The sequence below is a fragment of the Physella acuta genome, unplaced genomic scaffold (genome assembly GCF_028476545.2).
Source record: "Physella acuta isolate Inbredline_101_S28 unplaced genomic scaffold, ASM2847654v3 ptg000589l, whole genome shotgun sequence".
In the NCBI taxonomy this organism is placed as follows: Eukaryota; Metazoa; Mollusca; class Gastropoda; family Physidae; genus Physella; species Physella acuta.
The window spans coordinates 462,627-484,531 of record NW_026732108.1 but is presented as its reverse complement, the minus strand read 5'-3'; the positions used below and the strand labels follow the sequence as shown (position 1 = coordinate 484,531).

The 21,905-nt window shown below is 38.6% G+C and overlaps 3 protein-coding genes across 3 annotated transcripts; 2 read left to right on the top strand and 1 right to left on the bottom strand.

The window, feature by feature from the left end:
* Positions 1 to 924: 924 nt before the first annotated feature.
* On the bottom strand, positions 925 to 6,495 carry LOC131947212 (uncharacterized). Its single transcript, XM_059308361.1, has 5 exons — positions 6,374 to 6,495; positions 5,308 to 5,483; positions 3,086 to 3,330; positions 2,103 to 2,387; positions 925 to 1,086 (listed from the first exon to the last, which is right to left on the bottom strand). The coding sequence occupies exons 1-5, from the start codon at positions 6,374 to 6,376 to the stop codon at positions 1,061 to 1,063; spliced, it is 735 nt and encodes a 244-aa protein (XP_059164344.1). The 5' UTR covers positions 6,377 to 6,495; the 3' UTR covers positions 925 to 1,060.
* Positions 6,496 to 8,593: 2,098 nt separating this feature from the next.
* Positions 8,594 to 11,211, top strand: LOC131947193 (uncharacterized). Its single transcript, XM_059308339.1, has 3 exons — positions 8,594 to 8,662; positions 9,467 to 9,899; positions 10,323 to 11,211. The coding sequence occupies exons 1-3, from the start codon at positions 8,660 to 8,662 to the stop codon at positions 10,619 to 10,621; spliced, it is 735 nt and encodes a 244-aa protein (XP_059164322.1). The 5' UTR covers positions 8,594 to 8,659; the 3' UTR covers positions 10,622 to 11,211.
* Positions 11,212 to 14,036: 2,825 nt separating this feature from the next.
* On the top strand, positions 14,037 to 21,905 carry LOC131947195 (kelch repeat and BTB domain-containing protein 12). Its single transcript, XM_059308344.1, has 2 exons — positions 14,037 to 14,112; positions 19,873 to 21,905. Exon 2 carries the CDS (start codon positions 19,884 to 19,886, stop codon positions 21,765 to 21,767), a length of 1,884 nt encoding a protein of 627 aa, XP_059164327.1. The 5' UTR covers positions 14,037 to 14,112; positions 19,873 to 19,883; the 3' UTR covers positions 21,768 to 21,905.

Here is a 21,905-nt window from a genome sequence, read left to right as displayed (position 1 = left end):
TGAGGAGTAAAACGGTGAAAACTGTCAAAATTTCATGTTATTTTTGTGCACGATTACAATACTTATATACGAGAAAGTAAAAAAGTAAATGGCATAAGGGGAACCACTCCTGTTTGAATTCGGAATAGTTCGCTCGCAGATGGGTTTGTGTCCTCAGCTATCGAGCCTTATTTTCCCGAGGGTTCGAACTCGTGGCTTTCACCTCTCAACCATCAGAAAACTTCAGTATGTCATAACATGGGAGGTTGATATTCCTATCAGAAATAGCTCATGGGATTTTGAATATACGATTAAGGAAGTGATTTTATGCATGACCAATATCTTGATATGCTCATCACACTGGTGTATGTTGATAAGAGTATAATGTCATCAGCATAAGCGTACGTAGTTTGTATGTGTGTTAAGAAGTTTTGGTTTGGGTTATAGTATATCTAGTTTGTGCTTGTATGTGAAGTTGAGTCCTTTGCACCCAGTGTACTCACGGCTAACCAAACGTCAAGTGTATACGCTTGTGAGTGATGCTACATGTGCTCAAGGACAATATCTTAAAGACAGATACACAGTGATTGCCGATTGATAGCAAAAAAAGTAAACATATTAAGTCACACACACGCATACACACAGATAGACACACAGACACACAAACACTCGCACAGAGAGAAAACTGTTTATGAATCGTCAAGGGGTGTAATCACGAAAATGGTAATCAATAACTCTTAAGGTGAGTTATGTTTCCTTGAAAGTACTAATCCGACAATTAATGTGACATTCAATATAACACTTAACTGTGGAATTTATTATGACATTTGTCATGTCTTTAAAATATAGGTAAGACAATATTCCCCTAGAACATATTTTACCCATGATGACATTATATTTGAAAACGCGTTGCAAAATTTTTTAAATGACAAAAGTTACTGAAGTTGCTTAGTGTTTATTAAGAAATAAAGCAATAATGTAAGTCAATACAACAAGTCCAATAACAATGAGATAATCACACAACGTGTAATTGTTGAGTAGCTATGTAGCCTTAGAGATATGAAAACGAAATCCTTAATTCTTAGTTGATGATTGGCTCATCTGTACCTATTGGAAATAAATATAAAATGTAACCAGTAAATTATGTATATTTATGTATATATATATATATATATATATATATATATATATATATATATATATATATATATATATATATATATATATATGTGTGTGTGTGTGTGTGTTTGTGTGTGTTTTCCCTTCCCATGCGATTGTCGATTGCGTTTTGACCAAAAAACGTTCTAAGTAAAAATACGAATTTTAATATTGTTAATTTGTTTACACTATTTGTATTCCGGCACATATTTTCTTCAATTTAAGCAAAGTTTAATTTTTCAATTGCTTTACATTTTCTACATTAAAATTGGAGTGCAAAATCTGTTGACCTTAATTTGATGAAGATATTTGAAAATTTAAAACAATTATTTAATTATTTTTTTTTAGATCACTTACTAATTGTGTATATTCAAATAAAATGCTTCAATCTAACAGTAAATAGATTTCCAGGATTGCTTGTTGTAAATAAAGTATTGCTGACATTTTACTCAACACGTTGTACATTTTGTACACATGTCATAATTTGCATAATACTTGACCGATGGAGATGACGTTTAGTATAAGATGTCAGGACACTCACAATTTTATTTTTGATACATGGGATAATGTTTTGGACACGTATATATTAATTCTGGATATTCACAATTATTTATATATTTGCAATGTAAATTAGACTGTATATTCTATTTTACAACTAAATAATTGTCTAGATATTTGACATCAGCGATTTCTATTTTTGAAACTAACACCAACCTTACGATGAGGGTGACACTTAAATCAAAACTGTACAAACCCACTAGAACTTAAAGCATGTGAATTCTAAACTTGCTGTCGGCCGGTAGTGCTAATTAACATTAGCTAAATACACTAAATACATTCCAAAAACTTCGTTATGAGTCTCAGAGGACACTTTGAAGTTAAAAAGGACTAAGAACACATCAAGCTGGAACAAAAAACACAGAAGGTTAACCGCTAATGGTGTCAAAGTTGTAAAGTAATCTTACATGCATCGTGCGAGAGTTCTAGAGCAGCGTCTTCCGTCTGACCATCTCTGTAGTTGACCAGACACCTGTACCTGGTCATGTCGCCACAGGTGGGGTACAGGAAATAGTCCATGTGCACCAGACTTGTGCAGTGGGCGGGGGTTTTGACCTTCAAGATGGCGCCGTCACTGACTCTCAAGAGAGTGATGTCCCTTGGGTACCCAGCTACAGCGCATGTCAGAATGATGGAAAACTCGTCAGTTTCGGTAATTTCCTTGTGAGTCAAGTTCACTTGCTTGGTGTATGCTTGCAAAAAAAAAACAAACAAAAAAACACTCATATAAACATATTTATGTTCAAATACAATGTTTTGAAATGAGTTTTGTCTTATTGATACAAAAAGTACCAATAATTAAACAAACCTTTTCGAATGACTGAAATATACCTATTCGTTTTAAATCGTATTACACCTTATAGAGACGTCGTTTAAATACCAATAAATTTGAAGACGTGGATAGAAAAGCTGTAAACAAAAAAAAAAAAAACTTTTCTACAATAATTGTTTCAAACAACGTATGTATTGACAGCGGACTGACACGGAAACTTTGTATAAACAAGCACAAGTTGGAATAATTCAATTTTTTAATAACATTCAGACAATTGCTTCCATAATATCAAATTATCAACTATTTTACATTGTACTTCCCCCCCCTCTCCAGTACTGCATTTAGTACATAGTACGTTTCATAATGGCACTACTAAACGTATAGTTGGTAAATGCTGAGCCCATTTAAATGACACCAATCATTTATTTGGTTGAGAGGTCCTAGCATAAAGATCTAACACTCGTAGAACAGATGAAGTGGAGTTTATCTATTTCTAAACGAAGCAAATAAAGACATTCAAATTAACAATAACTTTGGTAAGCAAAAACTGAAACAATGTAATGCCGAATGAAACCAAACGAAGTATGCAGTTGCCAGCAGTTTAAAATGTAAACATACCTTTCTCATCAGCACACACGTGACCGGAAGTACAGTTGACGAGTCGCGACCCCAGGGGACAACAAAGCGCGTCAGTGACAGGTCCGCATGGGCGGGCGTCGTACTCCACCCCAGCCCGACACGACGTGCACCTGTCGCAGTCGCAGACGTCAGGTGCCCCACAGGTCCTGTAGTATCCCGTCCTACAGCCCAGCTCTACGTCAGCGAATCTGCTGCAGTTACTGATGACGTACTCGTGGTCATACCTGCAGGGTGACAGGCAGATAATGGTGACATACTGCAGGCTTACCTGTAGGGTAACAGGCAGTTAATGGTGATATACTGCAGGCTTACCTGTAGGGTAACAGGCAGTTAATGGTGACATACTGCAGGCTTACCTGCAGGGTAACAGGCAGTTAATGGTGACATACTGCAGGCTTACCTGTAGGGTGACAGGCAGTTAATAGTGACATACTACAGGCATACCTGCAGGGTGACAGGCAGTTAATGGTGACATACTGCAGGGATACCTGCAGGGTAACAGGCAGTTAATGGTGACACACTGCAGGGATACCTGCAGGGTAACAGGCAGGTGACATACTCGAGATCATCCTCACATTCATACCTGTTAGGTGACAATAATTTCAAGCTCGCACGATAGCGGTCATACCTTCAGGGTAAAAGACATTTCTTATGGCCATACCTCATACCACTTACAGCGCTAGCGGTCTTACCTGTTAAGTGAGGAACAGTTCCTACAGTCCTACCTATGATGAACAGTTCCTACAGTCCTACCTGTGAGGAACAGTTCCTACAGTCCTACCTGTGAGGAACAGTTCCTACAGTCCTACCTGTGAGGAACAGTTCCTACAGTCCTACCTGTGAGGAACAGTTCCTACAGTCCTACCTGTGAGGAACAGTTCCTACAGTCCTACCTGTGAGGAACAGTTCCTGTAGTCCTACCTGTGAGGAACAGTTCCTACAGTCCTACCTGTTAGGTGAAGAACAGTTCCTACAGTCCTACCTGTGAGGAACAGTTCCTACAGTCCTACCTGTGAGGAACAGTTCCTACAGTCCTACCTGTGAGGAACAGTTCCTACAGTCCTACCTGTTAGGTGAAGAACAGTTCCTACAGTCCTACCTGTGAGGTGAGGAACAGTTCCTACAGTCCTACCTGTGAGGAACAGTTCCTACAGTCCTACCTGTGAGGAACAGTTCCTACAGTCCTACCTGTGAGGAACAGTTCCTACAGTCCTACCTGTGAGGAACAGTTCCTACAGTCCTACCTGTGAGGAACAGTTCCTACAGTCCTACCTGTGAGGAACAGTTCCTACAGTCCTACCTGTGAGGAACAGTTCCTACAGTCCTACCTGTGAGGAACAGTTCCTACAGTCCTACCTGTTAGGTGAAGAACAGTTCCTACAGTCCTACCTGTGAGGAACAGTTCCTACAGTCCTACCTGTGAGGAACAGTTCCTACAGTCCTACCTGTGAGGAACAGTTCCTACAGTCCTACCTGTGAGGAACAGTTCCTGTAGTCCTACCTGTGAGGAACAGTTCCTACAGTCCTACCTGTGAGGAACAGTTCCTGTAGTCCTACCTGTGAGGAACAGTTCCTACAGTCCTACCTGTGAGGAACAGTTCCTACAGTCCTACCTGTGAGGAACAGTTTCTACAGTCCTACCTGTGAGGAACAGTTCCTACAGTCCTACCTGTGAGGAACAGTTCCTACAGTCCTACCTGTGAGGAACAGTTCCTGTAGTCCTACCTGTGAGGAACAGTTCTTACAGTCCTACCTGTGAGGAACAGTTCCTGTAGTCCTACCTGTGAGGAACAGTTCCTACAGTCCTACCTGTGAGGAACAGTTCCTACAGTCCTACCTGTTAGGAACAGTTCCTACAGTCCTACCTGTGAGGAACAGTTCCTACAGTCCTACCTGTGAGGAACAGTTCCTACAGTCCTACCTGTGAGGAACAGTTCCTGTAGTCCTACCTGTGAGGAACAGTTCCTACAGTCCTACCTGTGAGGAACAGTTCCTACAGTCCTACCTGTTAGGAACAGTTCCTACAGTCCTACCTGTGAGGAACAGTTCCTACAGTCCTACCTGTGAGGAACAGTTCCTATAGTCCTACCTGTGAGGAACAGTTCCTACAGTCCTACCTGTGAGGAACAGTTCCTACAGTCCTACCTGTGAGGAACAGTTCCTACAGCCCTACCTGTGAGGAACAGTTCCTACAGTCCTACCTGTTAGGTGAGGAACAGTTCCTACATTCTGTGTTCTGATGGTCGACCAAGTCCTGGAACATTCCATCCTGGCACGGTCTGCACGTGGTGTTGTCCAGGTACTCACCTTGACCACACGCCTCACACCTGGGGAGCACGGCTAGGCAGGTGAGAGCCAACATAACGTGGTGATGTACCTGGAATGTTTTAAATATTACAATAGGGGGAAGCACAGGATATGTCTGTAGTGATGACCACTAAGTCCCTTTAGATACAATGACAGTAAAACAGATGGGCTCTACTTCACCTAACACTACAACTTACTCTTCCTTACATACAGTAGGTAGAGCCCTTTAAGTTTTTAGTTCTGAACTTGCAACATTACGTCTTAATCCAGCTTAACTTAGTTTAAATGTTAGCTTAAATTTCATTTTATTTCCCTTGACCCCCCTCCCCTCCCCTGTATGTAACTCCATCTCTTCTATTGCTACACGGCTCTCTAGACACAGTCGTGTTATGGCTCGACTACACTACTGACGGCTGCTCTACACTACATGTAGATGTAGACACTGTCGTCCACTAGCAAGCAAGAACGTGTCCGGACGTCAGTTCTAGAACCCAGTAAGCCTCAACCTCCTCCACCTGTAGCAGAGATCTCCTGAACGGGAAAATTAACGAAAGGTCTACAGATACCAGCAGTCTACGGGCTTGTAGACACGTATGGCAACGGCATAAAAACAAAAATTAACACTAAAATACTACTTTGATGTATATACTTTCAACATGACAATCATGGCTTCTAACTAGATTCTGTAACATTAAAATACGTTCTCGAATTCCCCACCTCAAATTAAAATCCCATCTCACAAGATCAGCAAACATCTAGAGATAAAAGCTACTCAATTGTTTATAACTGCCGCAGTGGATAACGTTATAGTGTCTGTTAGTAGCAACTGACTCGATGACAGCCAAAGTTGCGACAACGTTCACACGTGTCTAAGTTGTTGTGGCTGAGCGCTAAGTCAAAGAATTCAGATAATTAAATGAATCTAAGAATAAGATCTTACATATTTTTGTGTGGTCTTACCATAATTGTGGCCTTTAGATGACTAGAGTAGCCACTGCTATTGCTCTTCTTGGAGACGTTACATACAATTCTTAAAACCAACACACTATATGATTAATTAATGATCTGTTATTTTAAATTGTAACTTCTACATCGAGGATGATTAATTCAACTTCCTGCTTACGATGTACGAGCCGGCCCGCGGCATAACATACGCCGCTATTTAGTTGTTTCTAATTTTCAATAATTCATAATTTGTGAATTCGACAGTACCAACGCTGACACTGAAAATATTTCTTTAAAACACTATAAGTAGCTCGTTAAGGACCATAACCCCCCCCTTCCTTCCCCCCCCCTCCCCCCCCTACGTTTAAAATCGTTGGCTCTGCTTGTAAACATTTAGAGTGAACACAGCTCACTAAAACCATGTAGGGGTGGGGAGGTAGGGAGAGCGTTTGCAGCTTGTTTTCTAACGGCTCGAAGAGGAGAATTATATATATAGATTTGATTTGAATCTTAAGTGTGAAATGTAGGTCAAGGGTAAACTCTGGTTAACCGTCGCTACAAATTGATCTTAAAATGGTTTTTATAAGTCAAGGTCGCATAACGGTAACGTTTCAACTTTGTGCAACATCTAAGCAAGAGCAGGAAATAAACACTTTCCAATTAGTCGGACCACTTTCTCATTGGCCGTACAAGCTATATGTAGGTAATACAGTCTCTACCGATGCATTAATTAATAATAGGAACTTGAGGTAGCATTAGGGTGATCTGTAAAATATTTCACCAAATAGGAATCGTGATATTTTTATTTGGCACAAAGTTAATATATTTTTGTACACAATCAATATCGTACTTAACTCTTCATCACACTTATATACACCAACATTCCTCTTATTAACTTAGCATTTCTAGACACCCCCCCCCCAATGTAACGACGACATATTTTTAATAACAAGGTTCCAATGAAAAAAAAAGGTAATCTTTCAATTCAAATTACAAACTTGTTGATACAAAAAAAAAGTGAAGGTATTTTTTAATACATTTATTAACAAAAAAATTGAATGGATAAAAAACTGTAATGCTAGAAAATAAAATCTCTTGTTACATCAGCTGGAGTAGAGATAATTGTAAAATGTTAGGAATTTAAAATAATCAAGACCAGCCACTGTACACAACGAGCACTTTCTCACTAATAAAAACACGAGTATTATCACATCAAGGATGTTATCAAGGATGACTGACATCGTATACTCTCTACCCCCTCCACCCCCCCCACACACACACACACTAGTGTAAAATGCCACGTGCTGGATTAAAGTCAAAATCTATATATATAATTCTCTTCTTCGAGCCGTTAGAAAACAAGCTGCAAACGCTCTCCCTACCTCCCCACCCCTACATGGTTTTAGTGAGCTGTGTTCACTCTAAATGTTTACAAGCAGAGCCAACGGTTTTAAACGTAGGGGGGGGGGGAGGGGGGGGGGGGTTATGGTCCTTAACGAGCTACTTATAGTGTTTTAAAGAAATATTTTCAGTGTCAGCGTTGGTACTGTCGAATTCACAAATTATGAATTATTGAAAATTAGAAACAACTAAATAGCGGCGTATGTTATGCCGCGGGCCGGCTCGTATACTTTATGACTCTAAGCATTTAAGATAAAAACATGTATGACCTAAGAATGACCTGAGGCGTTCATTAAAAAACACAGGTTAAAGGTAGTTAGCTAAAGGGAAATGACCATCTGACCTTTCACAGTGTAGCATACATTATTCCATTTTTTATGTTCGATATCATTGTACCTGAGAACTGGTCGATAAACATGAGTAATCTACAAATCATTTGAATTCTGCTAGTTTAAAACATATCAGATGCCACCGGATCGGGGAGACGTTCCGCTGTGCACTTAACAGAGTGACCTACTTATTGCAGCTTATCAAAGGGTGTCATTTTTCAAGAAAAATAAACAGATCCTAGATATGTTCCCAAGGTCGTTTGTGTTTACCAGGTGGATGAAGTCAAGCGGAACGGTTTCAAGGAAACAACTGCTGTATTTTTTGTGTTGATTTTCTCCAAAACTAGCCTAGAGTCTAGTGCTGAACATAGACGTCGCTTGTTTAGTTGTTGTGATAGCCTAGAGTCTAGACAGTGCAGAACGTATAAGTCGCTTGTTTAGTTGTTGTGATAGCCTAGAGTCTAGACAGTGCAGAACGTATAAGTCGCTTGTTTAGTTGTTGTGATAGCCTAGAGTCTAGACGAGAACTTAGACGTCGCTTATTTAGTTGTTGTGATTTACGTTCACCAAGATGGTAAGTTTTGATTCTCTAAACACAATTTGCAGGAATTAATGAAATAAATTTGTGTTTTAGCTTTTATAAAATGTCTGTTTAATGTTGTGTTCTGGTTCGAGTAAAGAAAGGTCTAAAGATACAATTTAGAAACATTTAAATTAAAGATTTATGTCTAGTTTTGTTACATAAAGTTTTCAAATTCTAAGAAACAAAACAAACAACAGAACCTAAAAACCTCATAAATCTAATTAATTTTAAATTGTTATATTTTAAATTGTGTGTGTATGTGGGAAGGGGGTGTATCAGAACATTGTGACATAATTTTAGTGGAGGGGAATCTGGTGTTTGATTAGAACGAGTGACGAAGTGCAGACAGATCTAAACAAAAACATGAATTCTATTTGAGCGACACAGAATGACGAAAACGCTTGTTCACTGTACACCACGGGTCTCCAAACTACGGCCCGCGGGCCGGATGCGGCCCGCGAAGTCCTCTCATCCGGCCCGCTGTGATATTTTTGTCCAAGGAAAAATCGTTTGTTGGTGATGGCTGAGGAACTTTGCCCAGAAAAATCAAAGACATGCCTGATGAAACTGGCACCCGAACTGAAATTTGATAGTTAATGCGGCCCTCTGACTGAAAAGTTTGGAGACCCCTGCTGTACACGATAGTACGGGAAAACCCAGTTTAAAAATATCTCAGTCACTAAGCCGTTCGAGCAATATAATGGTAGTGAATTTGTTGAGGCATTTATTTTGTTTACGTTTCCTTGGAAAGCCTAGTTTTGGAATGTTTATGGTCTTGTTGATCTTGTTTATCAGGAAAACATGAAATTCGTTCTTTTATTGGTGACCTTGATGACATTGATGGTTCTGGCTCGCTGTGGCCCTTGGTGTGGAAGTGGAGAGTTCAAGGCCGCTCACAGGTGCGAGCCGTGTAGGAACGGAACCTACCAGGACGAAGTGAGGCACCAGGAAAAGGAATGCAAGCCATGTCAAGACGCTGACGTCACAAAGGGTGAGCAGATCAGCCAGGCATGCACGTCGAGGTCAAGGTCAGTCCTCGGCTGTAAGGCGGGCTACTACATCAAAGGTCGAGGTGACCTGGGGACGGTGACCTGTCGCAGGTGTACCCAGTGCAGGAGCCTGTACGTGGCCCGACACTGTGGTGGACAGTCTGACACCATCTGCTGTCCCAGACCTGGCATGAAGGCCTTTAAGGTTGAGAATGACGTCATCCAGTGTTTCCGAGAAGGTAAAATAGCTCTGTATCTGTAATGAAGATCTATGTTGGCAACTGCTCATAATGAGTTTCATCTCATAATTGGCTGGGCACTGTAGTTTTAGACAAGATAGCCACATTTAGAGGGCATTAACTTGATTTTTGTGCACACATATAGTCTGTCAATTTATATGTCAACAACATTTTTGTATTTACCTAAAATAATTATTGTATTCCGAAACCCGAAACTTGAAATAACAGAACCTATATATCGAATTTCACTCACTTTTGGTTTTACCTAATTAAAAATAGCCGACTGTAAACATTCACGAGACGTAGCTTCTAAAACTCATTGCAGATTCCTCTCGCAAGATCTTTGCTCATCAATATAATCAAAACTTGTATTAATGTACAATAAATGTTCGTACTAATTATTATTTAATTTGCAATTTTCAGAGCCAACAAAGAGGATCACGTTTACAAAGTCAGTCGTTTGTGAAGACAACGAGGTGACACTGAGACTGAAATGTCAGGCCAGAGGATTCCCCCGGAGGATCCAGCTAGTGCAGCCAGAGTCTGGGAGAGTCTATGACGATTGGCACAACACGAAACGGAGACTCAGGGAAAACGTGACGCTTTATAATTACGACTTTCCGAACCTCGGAAAAAACGAGATTTTTGCCTGTATCGTCATGTTCAAAGATGGAAGTAATCGGATGAAGACGATGAGATTTAAAGATACTTGTACTGGTTGATATAATAATCAACATTCGTACTTTCTATAATAGTCGCTAGAATTAAGAACTATCGATGTGTCTCCCATTAATTAATGCATTTTGTATTTACACAGTACATATATTTGCACTTTTTTTTGCTTTATTTCCACTAGATTAAAAGGGTTTTTGTATTAAGAAGTGTAGCTATTTCAGCTTGTATGCTCTGGAGGTCAGAAGCTAGAGGTGCTGTACTTCATAAGGTCATATGTCATCTGCCAGTCCTGTACCACAATGAGGCTGTCCTCCATGAAAGCACTCAACAGCTCTGTGGGCAGCTTGTACACGTGTCTCTCGTCAACCAGGACGACAACCCGCGCAGGGTTGGCTGGTGTCTGAGCGTAGACGGCAGCCCTGAAGGTAAACATCATCCAATCGTCATGCAGGAACTGCGGGTTGTACACCAGCAAGATTCGCCAGCTGGAGTTGATGGCCTCAACTATCCCGCGCGCGGTGTCTAGACAGGGCAAAAGGTCACGGTCACGTAGGAATGACGTCATGTGCAGCTTGTCTTCTATAAATTCTCGCAGCGGATGGCAGGCAAATCTGTAATCTCTGTCAGCGTATTCAGCGTAGTCAGAGGCGTTGAGAGGCGGGGTGACACCATTTAGGTGGGTGACACCAAGAACAAAAATAATGCAAGATAAATAGAATAAATATGTTTTTTTGGCAGTTAATTAGAGTCAAAAAGTATTTAAAGTACATATAGACGATCTCGACATGGGGGGAGGGGGGGTGACACATTCAAATTATAGAGAAAACAATGCTACACCCAGCTCTATTTATAACCGACTATTGATAAACATCATTAGTATAAAATGTGAACACTTTAAAGCTATTACTTGGGTGGGGAGGGGTAGGGGGTAACTGGCAATAACTGCAAAATTTTCAGAGAAAAAAGTGGTGGGGTGGGGGGGGGGGGGAAACACCATAAGGTGCCGGACTGTGTGACACCCGAACTAGCGACGCCATTGAGCGTAGTCCATATAAACATCGATTAAATTAAAAAAAACCGCAACAATTTTGAATGATTAAACGTTCAACTGTGCAAAGATTTGTGTTTAGTTTTAAAAATTATTATGCCACTAGGCAAAACTGTAATTTGATTGTGGGTTTATGTTATATATTTAAAACTTAGTGACACTGTGTCATAAATGATTGTGGATTAGATTTCCCTTCATATGGTTAATATCTTGAGGACAAAGAAAGAGGTGAACTCTACTTCACCTGCCCTGTATCCCGCCAAGATCGATAGGCAACTTTATCATTCACATCTACAGTGACACGATGTGTCTAGAAACCGTGCCACCAGCATGGAAGCCTAAAACGCTATCTTCTTAGCTATCTAGGCTCATGACTTCAATGACGTTTTTTTGTATTCTATATTAGTAGTTTGAATCTGCTTAAGAAACTTGATTTACGCGAATAGGCCCTAGATCTAGTATCTTTCAAATTAAATTTTATCTTAAATTAGCCAATTCCATAGTTAAACAAAGATTTATATAATGTAATGAAGGTCTGAATTAGTTTAGTATAGAAACTCATTATTATCTAGATCTAGATAGTAAGAGTTATCTAGATTCCATGACTTGTTTGGTTAAGTCGAGTTTTCTCGTAGATCTAGAACCTAAATAGATAAATCACTTGTATCCTTGAATTAAATGATCCGTGAAGCTAAAAAGCAAAGATTTATATCAAATATTTAATGACCAAAATAGTTTAATAAAGAAACTCAATAATTTATTCTGATTTTAAAATGCTTTTTAATTTTAACTAATTGATTTTAATTTGACCTAGATTCTAGATCTATAAATAACTTCCTACGACAGCTGATCTTTAGATTCTAGATCTAGAGAAATTTATTGTATACTTAAATGAAAAGGACTGTTGAAAATTGATGAAACGTAATGAAAATAGCAAAACGGACGTATCGTTAAAGCTATAGCCGACAAATAAATTAGCTTTATAACGCTTTAAACGTTTGAATGGACACCAAAATCTTCGATGGAAGCCGCCATTATTGTTATAAATACATTGTTGTAAATAAATCATGTGACGTCACTATAAAGTCATTTTTCTGAACTTTTATAATTAATGTGGTTAATCTACCAATGAATATATAAATAAATTAATTGATGCATTTAACTTAATTTGTGATTAACAGTCTGTTAATTAAAAAGAAAATTGTTCTCTACCTAATTACGTATTGTACAGCTCTACACATAGTGTAGATTCTCTCCTGTAAACAAACGGACAAACAAATAATATTCAAACATGTGTAAGTACCGATGAGTACCTATAAGTATTACAATAATAAACACTAAATACTTAACATAAGATACTTCATACCTATTCTGCACATGCAGCACTAGTAGAAATAGTACAGTAATAATAAACATAATTTGCATTACCTTGATTAGGTGTACATAAGGTCTACATGATCAACTTATTATTGGCAACTGCACCGTCCGTGTCCACAGCAGCCTTGGGTCTGAATGACACGGCCACAGGCACGAACTACCCATAATCCCATGTCACATGACATGGAACACGGGTAAAATTCGCTCATCGAAGAACAATAAAAAAAACTACATCAACAGTTGCGGTCCCATAGGGGCCGCAACCGAATAAATTATAACTTATAATTCATCCCGCTTGGCTGGTAACAATGATATGTGTTACACATGTAAACAAACTTGAGTTTTAGTAGTATATAGATAGATAGATAGATATTCTCCCCAACAACTTCTCCACAACCCTTTTAGGTACTTGTGTCCGTCCATTGTCCAACCTGGGATATAGGGCCTACATTTGAAAACATTTTAAATTCGTCTTCAAAGATTCTCAACATCTTCTTCAAGAGTTATTATGCTCAAACTAATTTAATAAGGCATAGCTGACCTATGTCTATATATATATATATATATATATATATATATATATATATATATATATATATATATATATATATATATATATATATACATATATATATATATATATATATATATATATATATATATATATATATATATATATATATATATATATAATTGTATACCTATGGAAAAACATTTTGAACCCCTCCCATGACCAATTCCTGGCTACGCCACTGATAAATGTGCGTGTGCGTGGGGGGGGGGGGGGTGTATTTAAAACTATAATTATAACAATTCTTACAATTACCCCATCCTTACCTGGAAGTTTCAAATGCCCTACTCTGGAGAAAAATATATTAAAACATGTTACAAGGTGGTTTTACTGTAAATTTTTTAGTGCAATACGCTATGAATACGATGTCATATCTTTACAAATCAGATTTTGTAGCTACCCGGTGCTGAAAGTCTCCGATATCAGAAAACTAGGTCACAACACGCGTCATTGTTTGGAGGTTTATGAAAATTCCAGTTTCTTCTGATCTAGACTTCACTCAGCTACATCATTGTGTGCTGCTGCCTTCATTTACGGTCAAGGTATAGTTTTATAGGTATAGTTTTATAGGTATAGTTTTATAGGTATAGTTTTATAAATTTTATAGGTATAGTTTTATTTTTTAAAAATAAATATACATTTACAACATATTTTCGGAACGTCATGGCGGAACATCAAGCTCATCTGTTACAGCTATTAGTAGACAATCAAATGTAAATAAGTTTACAAAATTAGGTTTTTTAAAATAATTAATACATGACGTTTACATGCTCCTAAATTTAAAAAAAATCAAATTTATTTCAAAAAGGATTTGTTGTATTAATTTTTATAACAGCTCAAAAAATTAGGACAAAGAGTTCGTGTGATTTGAAAGTGATTTGCAGGTTAAAACACGTTTACCTAGTTATTAACCTAATGTAATTGTCAAAATGTCGTCAATTTGTTAATTCCGTAACTTATATACACTGTAAAAATTTAATCAGTTGTTCTATTTAATAACGTCGCAGTAGTAGCCTACGCTTGGGATAAATGTATTAACATTTTTATCGACCTTCACCCCAGGTTATTTAAATGATAAGACGACAGGTGGAGTAGAGGTGAATGTGGGGCCAAGAACGGTGTGTCGCATTTTGTGGTTGACAACTTGAGGGAGGGTTTCATTATTGATTAGTTGTGGGACCTGTATATTCATGTACTTAAGAATACCTGCTATGGAAGTACCGCTTATCATATCACCATAATGCAGAGTTTCTTTCATACATCTCTTCGAAGTTGAAGTGTGGGGGTGGGGGTGGTGAGTAGTATATTAGGTCCCTCTTGGTTATCATGGGTGAGGCGGAGGCTGAGGCGGAGGCGGAACAAAGGCTATATAGGAAAATACTCCCCCAGCCTGGTACAATGACATATAGTAAAATACTCACCCACCTGGGTAAGTGGGTGAGCAGCCTGGTACAACGGGATATAGTAAAATACTCCCTGGGGGAGGTGGAGGTACATCGACATATAGCAAAATACTCACCCACCTGGGTAAGTGGGTGAACAGCCTGGTACAACGGGATATAGTAAAATACTCCCTGGGGGAGGTGGAGGTACATCGACATATAGAAAAATACTCACCCACCTGGGGGAGCAGGTGGGTGAGCCTGGTACAATGAGATATAGTAAAATACTCACCCAACTGGGTGAAGATGGGTGAGGGTGGGTGAGCAGCCTGGTACAACGAGATATAGTAAAATACACACCCAACCTAGGGTGGCGGAGGCGGTGGGTGATCAGGTGGGGGGGGGGGGGGGTGACCTTGTGACGTAATCAGAGGTGACCTTGTGACGTAATCAGTGACCTAGTTACGTAATTTTAACGAGTTTTTTAATTAGTTTGAATTTAATTTTTAAATTTTAATTAATTTTTATTAACGAGTTACGTAATTTGATTATTTGTTTACTTTTTTAATTGTTTAATTTGTTTGTTTACTTGTTGTTTAATTTAATTACTTTGTTTATATTGTATAATTTTTTTATTAACGAGTTACGTAATTTGATTTTAATTTTTTAAATTTAAAAAAAAATTTAAATTTTTAAATTTTTAAAATTTTAAATTTTTATTGAGTAGTTACGTGATTGGATTTTAATTTTTTAAATTTTTAAATTTTTTTAAAATTTTAAAATTTTTAAAATTATTAATTTTTAATTTTAAATTTTAATTTGTTTATTTGTTTATTTGTTGTTTTGTTTATTTGATTGTATGTATGTTTAATAGTAAACGGAGAGGGGGTGGTGGTGGTTGAGAGGGATGGTCGGGGAGGAGAGGGAGTAATGACGGGGTTTGAGGGTAGGGGTGTGCTAGCATGTACTAGAACATTCTTTGTATATCATCCATTTATCCGCGGCTAATCGTTATCAACACCTGTTACTTATCGATCCGCGAAGCTTTACTTTTTGACAGGTACCGACCGGAGATTTATGGGTTTTTTCTCGGTCGCAGCTACAGGGCCATCAAATGAGAGCCTGTCTAATTAAATTTGGTCACGCATCATTTTTTAAATTTTAATTTTTAATTAGTTTAATTATATTGTGTAATTTTTATTAACTAGTTACGTGATTGAATTTTAATTTTTTAAATTTTTTAAATTTTTTAAATTTTTAAATTATTATTTTTAAATTTTATTTTTAATTATTGTTTACTTGTTGTTTAATTTAATTACTTTGTATAATTTATTTGTTTGAAATTCATTTTAATTAGTTTGATTTTAATTTCTTTGTTGTATGCCGTTTAAAATAAAAGACTAACACTAGCGTGTACTAGAACATTCTTTCTCTCAACATCCATTTAACCACAGCTATTAGTCCTTAGCGACAGCTGTTACTTATCGATCCGCCCGTGAACCTCCCCAGCGCTGCCCGTGGTTGCTTAATAGCGGATTCACTGAAGCGATCACAGCAGGTAATTAATTGAAGCCATTAAATGCTTGTCAGCGTAGCCAACATGCGACAGCTGTTACTTATCGATCCGCCCGTGAACCTCCCCGGCGCTGCGCGTTTTTGAATGGGAATGTATTGATCGACCCGTGTCGAGTGCGTGTATCCATTAACCATCAGGCGACAGCTGCGCATCAGTTGTGCAACAGCTGGTACCACACTTTCCACTAACAGTTAAACGTACAGTGTCATGGGTTTTTAAGTTTCCTGGTACGAGTATGTTAAACGTACACACACACACACACACACACACACACACACACACACACACACACACACACACACACACACACTAAAATTAAAACAAAAGTTTTCTTATATTTTATTTATTTATTAACGTTGTTTCCAAGTCATCAAAGGCTTTTAAAATATCACGGTGTAAACTTAACAAGTGTTCAATACATATTCGATTATAGTAATATGGGTGAGAGCGGTGAGTAGGCGGGTGAAGGGTGAACAGGTGGGTGAAGGGGGAAATACTTCATCACCTCAGTGAGGTGGGTGAGCAGGTAGGTGAAGGGGGAACACGAGTAGGAGTAACGGATATATAGTAAAAGATTCCACCACCTAAGTGAGGTGGGTGAGGAGGTGGATTTTAATTTTAATTTTTTTATTTTATTTTTTCATCACCTGTTAACTTTAAGGTTCTATAACTCTATATATTTAAATACATTTTTTGATTCAACCGAGTTTACTTTTCTTAACGTAAGTACATGTAAAGAGGGGTTTCCAATAGATCTGTAATGAATTAGGCCTTTTTGACTATGACTTGTTGCCCAGGTGTTGACATGATACGCTTTTTTGAGATACACGTACACACACACACACACACATACACACACACATACACACACATACGCGCGCGCGCGCGAAATTCATACTAGGTCGATAAAGGCGGAGAGAACTTATAGGTATACATTATCATGGTGACAACAAAAGCGATCCTTATTTTATTTACATGAAAGCGTGTTTTCCAAAAAGTGTCACCATGCCGCTGTCATTTTCGCAGTGGGGTTTATTTTAAGTGCACCTCGTGCACGCTTGTTTACATTTTAAAAGTCGTGTCGCGTGTCTTCCCTAATAGAGAAACGAGAGGAAAAATAACTGTTCTAAAATTAGAACAGACTTGTTTACAGCCACGAGTATCGTCCCTTGTGAAACATATTCGCGTCAGAATCCTTAACTAAACATTCAATTTCTTTAACAAGTTAAAAAATAATTTAGGAAGACAAGGGTTAACAACATTCGACGCCACCCTTTTTTGTTTTCTGTGACGACAAGGCACAATACACTTTTGTATTTTATATCTCAAGTAGAGGGGTGGGATATTTTTTTCTTTGTAAGAGTCTTGTAAACAATGGGTAGACGATGTGATTACTAAGTAAGAGGGGAGAGAACAGGGTTTGCATCGCGATATTTGAAAACATGGCGATGTTTAACCTCATCCAAAAAAGGCAATGAACCTAGAAGGAAGACGAATTTATATCTTAGTCTTGCAGCAGATTACCTTCCCATGTTCGCTTTAGTATTACAGTTTTCATCAAACTTCTTTTTGACTTGAACTTCTTTAATTTTTAAGAAAGTTTACTTATACATATAACATTACGTCTAATGACAATTTTTTATTTTTACCACGCAATGTATTTTCTTTTTCTATATCTTACATTGTCATCTTAATTTTTGATCACCTTAGTAAAAATTTGCTTAAGATTATAAACTTCAAGTTTTAAAAAACAACAACGTTATAGTACGTCGTGTCAAATGACACACCGTTTAAAATGTCTACATTTAAAGTTCACCAATATAATGACGTAAAAACTAAATATGATATGACGTTAGCATACATATCATTCAATCTAATCACTCTAAAGTACAAATCAATAATTTTTATTGATTAAGGGGCTGGGTGAGTTATTTTTATTCGGGTGCCCAGGGAAGGTTTGGAGTTGGTTGGGACAGATTTTATACACGAGTCGGTGACGTTTTCACCGAGGCAGGGTTCGAAGCTAGACCATGCATGTTTTGGAATTGTTAGGGGTCGAGTCTATAGTAGGGTCGGGGGAGTTTTCACCTAGGCAGGTTGCAAAGTTGGTACATGCATGTTTTAGAATTGATAAGTAGATAGTTTATACGAGAGTCGTGGGAGTTTGTGTTTCACTGAAGCGTGTTTCAATGTTGGGACATCCATGTTTTGGAATTGGATGAGGTAGAGTTTACACTAGGGACGGAGGTGTTTTGGTTACACCGAGGGTGGTTTCAAAGTTCGTACATGCATCCTTGGGATTGTTAGGGGTCGTGTTCATACTAGGGTCGGTGAAGTTTTCACCGAGGTTGGTTTTGAACTCGGAACATGTATGTTTTGGAATCGGTAGGTGTAGAGTTCATACTAGGGTCGGTGAAGTTTTCACCGAGGCAGGTTACAAAGTTGGTACATGCATGTTTAGGAATTGTTGGCAACCGAGTTCATACTAGGGTCGGGGGAGTTTTGTTAACACCGAGGCAGGTTGCAAAGTTGGTACATGCATGTTTAGGAATTGTTGGTGTGTATTTTACTATATCTCGTTGTACCAGGCTGCTCACCCACCCTCACCCATCTTCACCCAGTTGGGTGAGTATTTTACTATATCTCATTGTACCAGGCTCACCCACCTGCTCCCCCAGGTGGGTGAGTATTTTTCTATATGTCGATGTACCTCCACCTCCCCCAGGGAGTATTTTACTATATCCCGTTGTACCAGGCTGTTCACCCACTTACCCAGGTGGGTGAGTATTTTGCTATATGTCGATGTACCTCCACCTCCCCCAGGGAGTATTTTACTATATCCCGTTGTACCAGGCTGTTCACCCACTTACCCAGGTGGGTGAGTATTTTACTATATGTCATTGTACCAGGCTGGGGGAGTATTTTCCTATATAGCCTTTGTTCCGCCTCCGCCTCCGCCTCCGCCTCACCCATGATAACCAAAAGGGACCTAATATACTACTGTGGTGGCACGGTCAATCTTGAGCACGTGCATCGTTACCGGACAAAATAGAAAACAATTATATAAACATAATATATATTTAAAGTTTAAACCCCACTACAAAAAAATTACTTAAAGTAACTGTGCCTTCATGGATCTTTTAAATATAGCATACGTAAAATGAAATGTGTTATTATAAAATTGGCAATATAGTGTTGCTTTAAGGTTTTCTTTAAATAATAAAATAATAACGGACATTACCTTGAAGTGTTTTTAAAGAAAATATATACTATTTTAACCACGCAAAGTAAACAATTTTGGTGATGAAAGCTATATGATATTTACGATATTTTTATTATTACAGAAACAAAAAACATGGCAGTTTCTGAACACCTGGCTAAAGCTGTCGTCAATGCTATAGACAAACAGTTGAACAATTGCACGTATCATGACGTCACCGTGACGGTTGAAGGCACAGAATTCCAATGCCACAGATTTCTGCTGAGTGCCAGCTCCAAGTTTTTCAGGGCGCTCTTCCAGTCTGGGATGCGAGAGAATCAGGACAGGAAGGTGGAGCTGAAACAGATGACGTCAGAGACGTTTGGTCTGGTGCTGGACTGTATTTACAAAGCTAAAAATGTTCTCTCGGTGGACAATGTATCTGATGTATGGCAGGCGGCCAATCAGCTCCAGATAGACTTCCTGCTGGAGGCCTGCGAACTGTTTCAGATAAAAAGACTGTCCAAAGACAGCTGCATCGAGATTAACATTGAAGCGAAACATCTGGATTCCAAAAAACTTCTAGAACTCTCCTGGGATGTCTTAATTAAGGACTTCGATTATTTGAGGAAGACGGATGATATTCTATATTTAGATTTTGAAGACATGAAACGGCTTGTCACAAGTGACGACTTGGAAATTAATTCTGAAGATGTTGTCATTGATCTAATCTTAAGATGGGCAGAATTCATTCCACAATCAGACGAGAGAAAACATACGGATGTCTTTGAACACGAATCAAAAGGTTCAACAAATATTGTTTTGATCGCTGCATCTAATGAAAAAGAAAAAGATACGAAAGAAATCGACAAAAGACAAAGGCTTGAAAAATGTAGCAAAACTGCGAAAAATGAGGTCTGCGATGAAATAAATAAGCGTAAAAACACATCGACGTCTATAGTAAAAGAAGATTACAAATATAACAGACTTTCTTTTGTACACGAACTTTTGTCTGTATCCAAAATTGGCCTGATAAGTGGTGCATGTTTCCAGAAACTGTTAGACAGTGAGACTGTATCACAAAGTCCTGAAGCTTTTGCTATCGTCAAAGAAGCGCTCGGTCAACATCTAAAGCCCAGCAAACAGTTTTACTACTGCCCTCCCCAAGCCACTCATAGACCTAAGAGTTTGTTGGCGAATGTTGTAATTACTATTGTATGTGATAGTGTCTTCAAGATGTCTTGCAGGACCAACGACGGCACATGGTACCAACTACAACCACCGCAGATTAGGTGTACGGCTGTTGGATTTGAGGAGTCTATTTATGTCTTATCTAACTTTATTAACCAATATGCTGCATATAGATACAACCCAAACACTAACATCTGGACTAACATTGTGTGCCTGAACCCAGAAAGAAACAACTGTCAACTGGTAAGTCTAGACAACTACATCTATGCCATAGGGGGCGACAACTCTACTTCTATTGACAGGTTCAATGCTAAAGACGAGCAACAAAAACCAGGTTCCGGCAAGTGGGAGAAAGTGGGTGACCTCAAAATGGCGGTCACCAACATGATGGCTACCACAGTTGGAAACTCTATCGTTGTGTTCGGGAGTGAAGCGGCCACAAGCACCACAACCACGGTCCAAAGTTTCAACACACACACCTTGACCAGCCACTTCTACACAGACAACATGTCCGGTGTTGCCAGCAACATGGTCAGTTTCAAAGACCGCAGCGACACCTATGTCCTTCAGCAGACAGGCGCCCTGTGGAAGCTGGCTGCCTGCAATGATCACATTCTCAAGATGGAGTTCTGCACTGTGTTGTTTGAGGAGAAGTTCAAGCTCTCTGCCGCTCTTATACAAAATGAAGAGCTCTTACTTCTGGGGACCGAGATCAATCCCATCATGCACCGAGAATGGGACACCAGTCACCTTGACATGTTTAAAAGGATAAAAATAATTGAGAGACCCGGATGTTGTCTTCTTAGCACCGTCATACCTAAGTCGTTTCTTGTTACCTTGGAAACGTAAAGACTGACCCAAACATTTAGTTTGAAATTCGTTGAATTTATTAAAAAATTATTTAGTATTAGTTAGTACTAGCATTTAGAAAACTATATATTTAGAAACGTTTCTTTCCCATAATAAAATATTAGTTTCATCTCATTG

Bases quoted from the DNA above. Each gene is read 5' to 3' on its own strand.
- LOC131947212 (XM_059308361.1), bottom strand. The intron at 3,331-5,307 runs GTAGGACTGTAG...GTCACCCTGCAG, and splicing joins AACTGTTCCTCACCTAACAG to GTATGACCACGAGTACGTCA. The intron at 1,087-2,102 runs GTAAGATTACTT...TATTTCCAATAG, and splicing joins AGAACTCTCGCACGATGCAT to GTACAGATGAGCCAATCATC.
- LOC131947195 (XM_059308344.1), top strand. From the start codon at position 19,884: ATGGCAGTTTCTGAACACCTGGCTAAAGCTGTCGTCAATGCTATAGAC.
- LOC131947193 (XM_059308339.1), top strand. The intron at 9,900-10,322 runs GTAAAATAGCTC...TGCAATTTTCAG, and splicing joins CATCCAGTGTTTCCGAGAAG to AGCCAACAAAGAGGATCACG.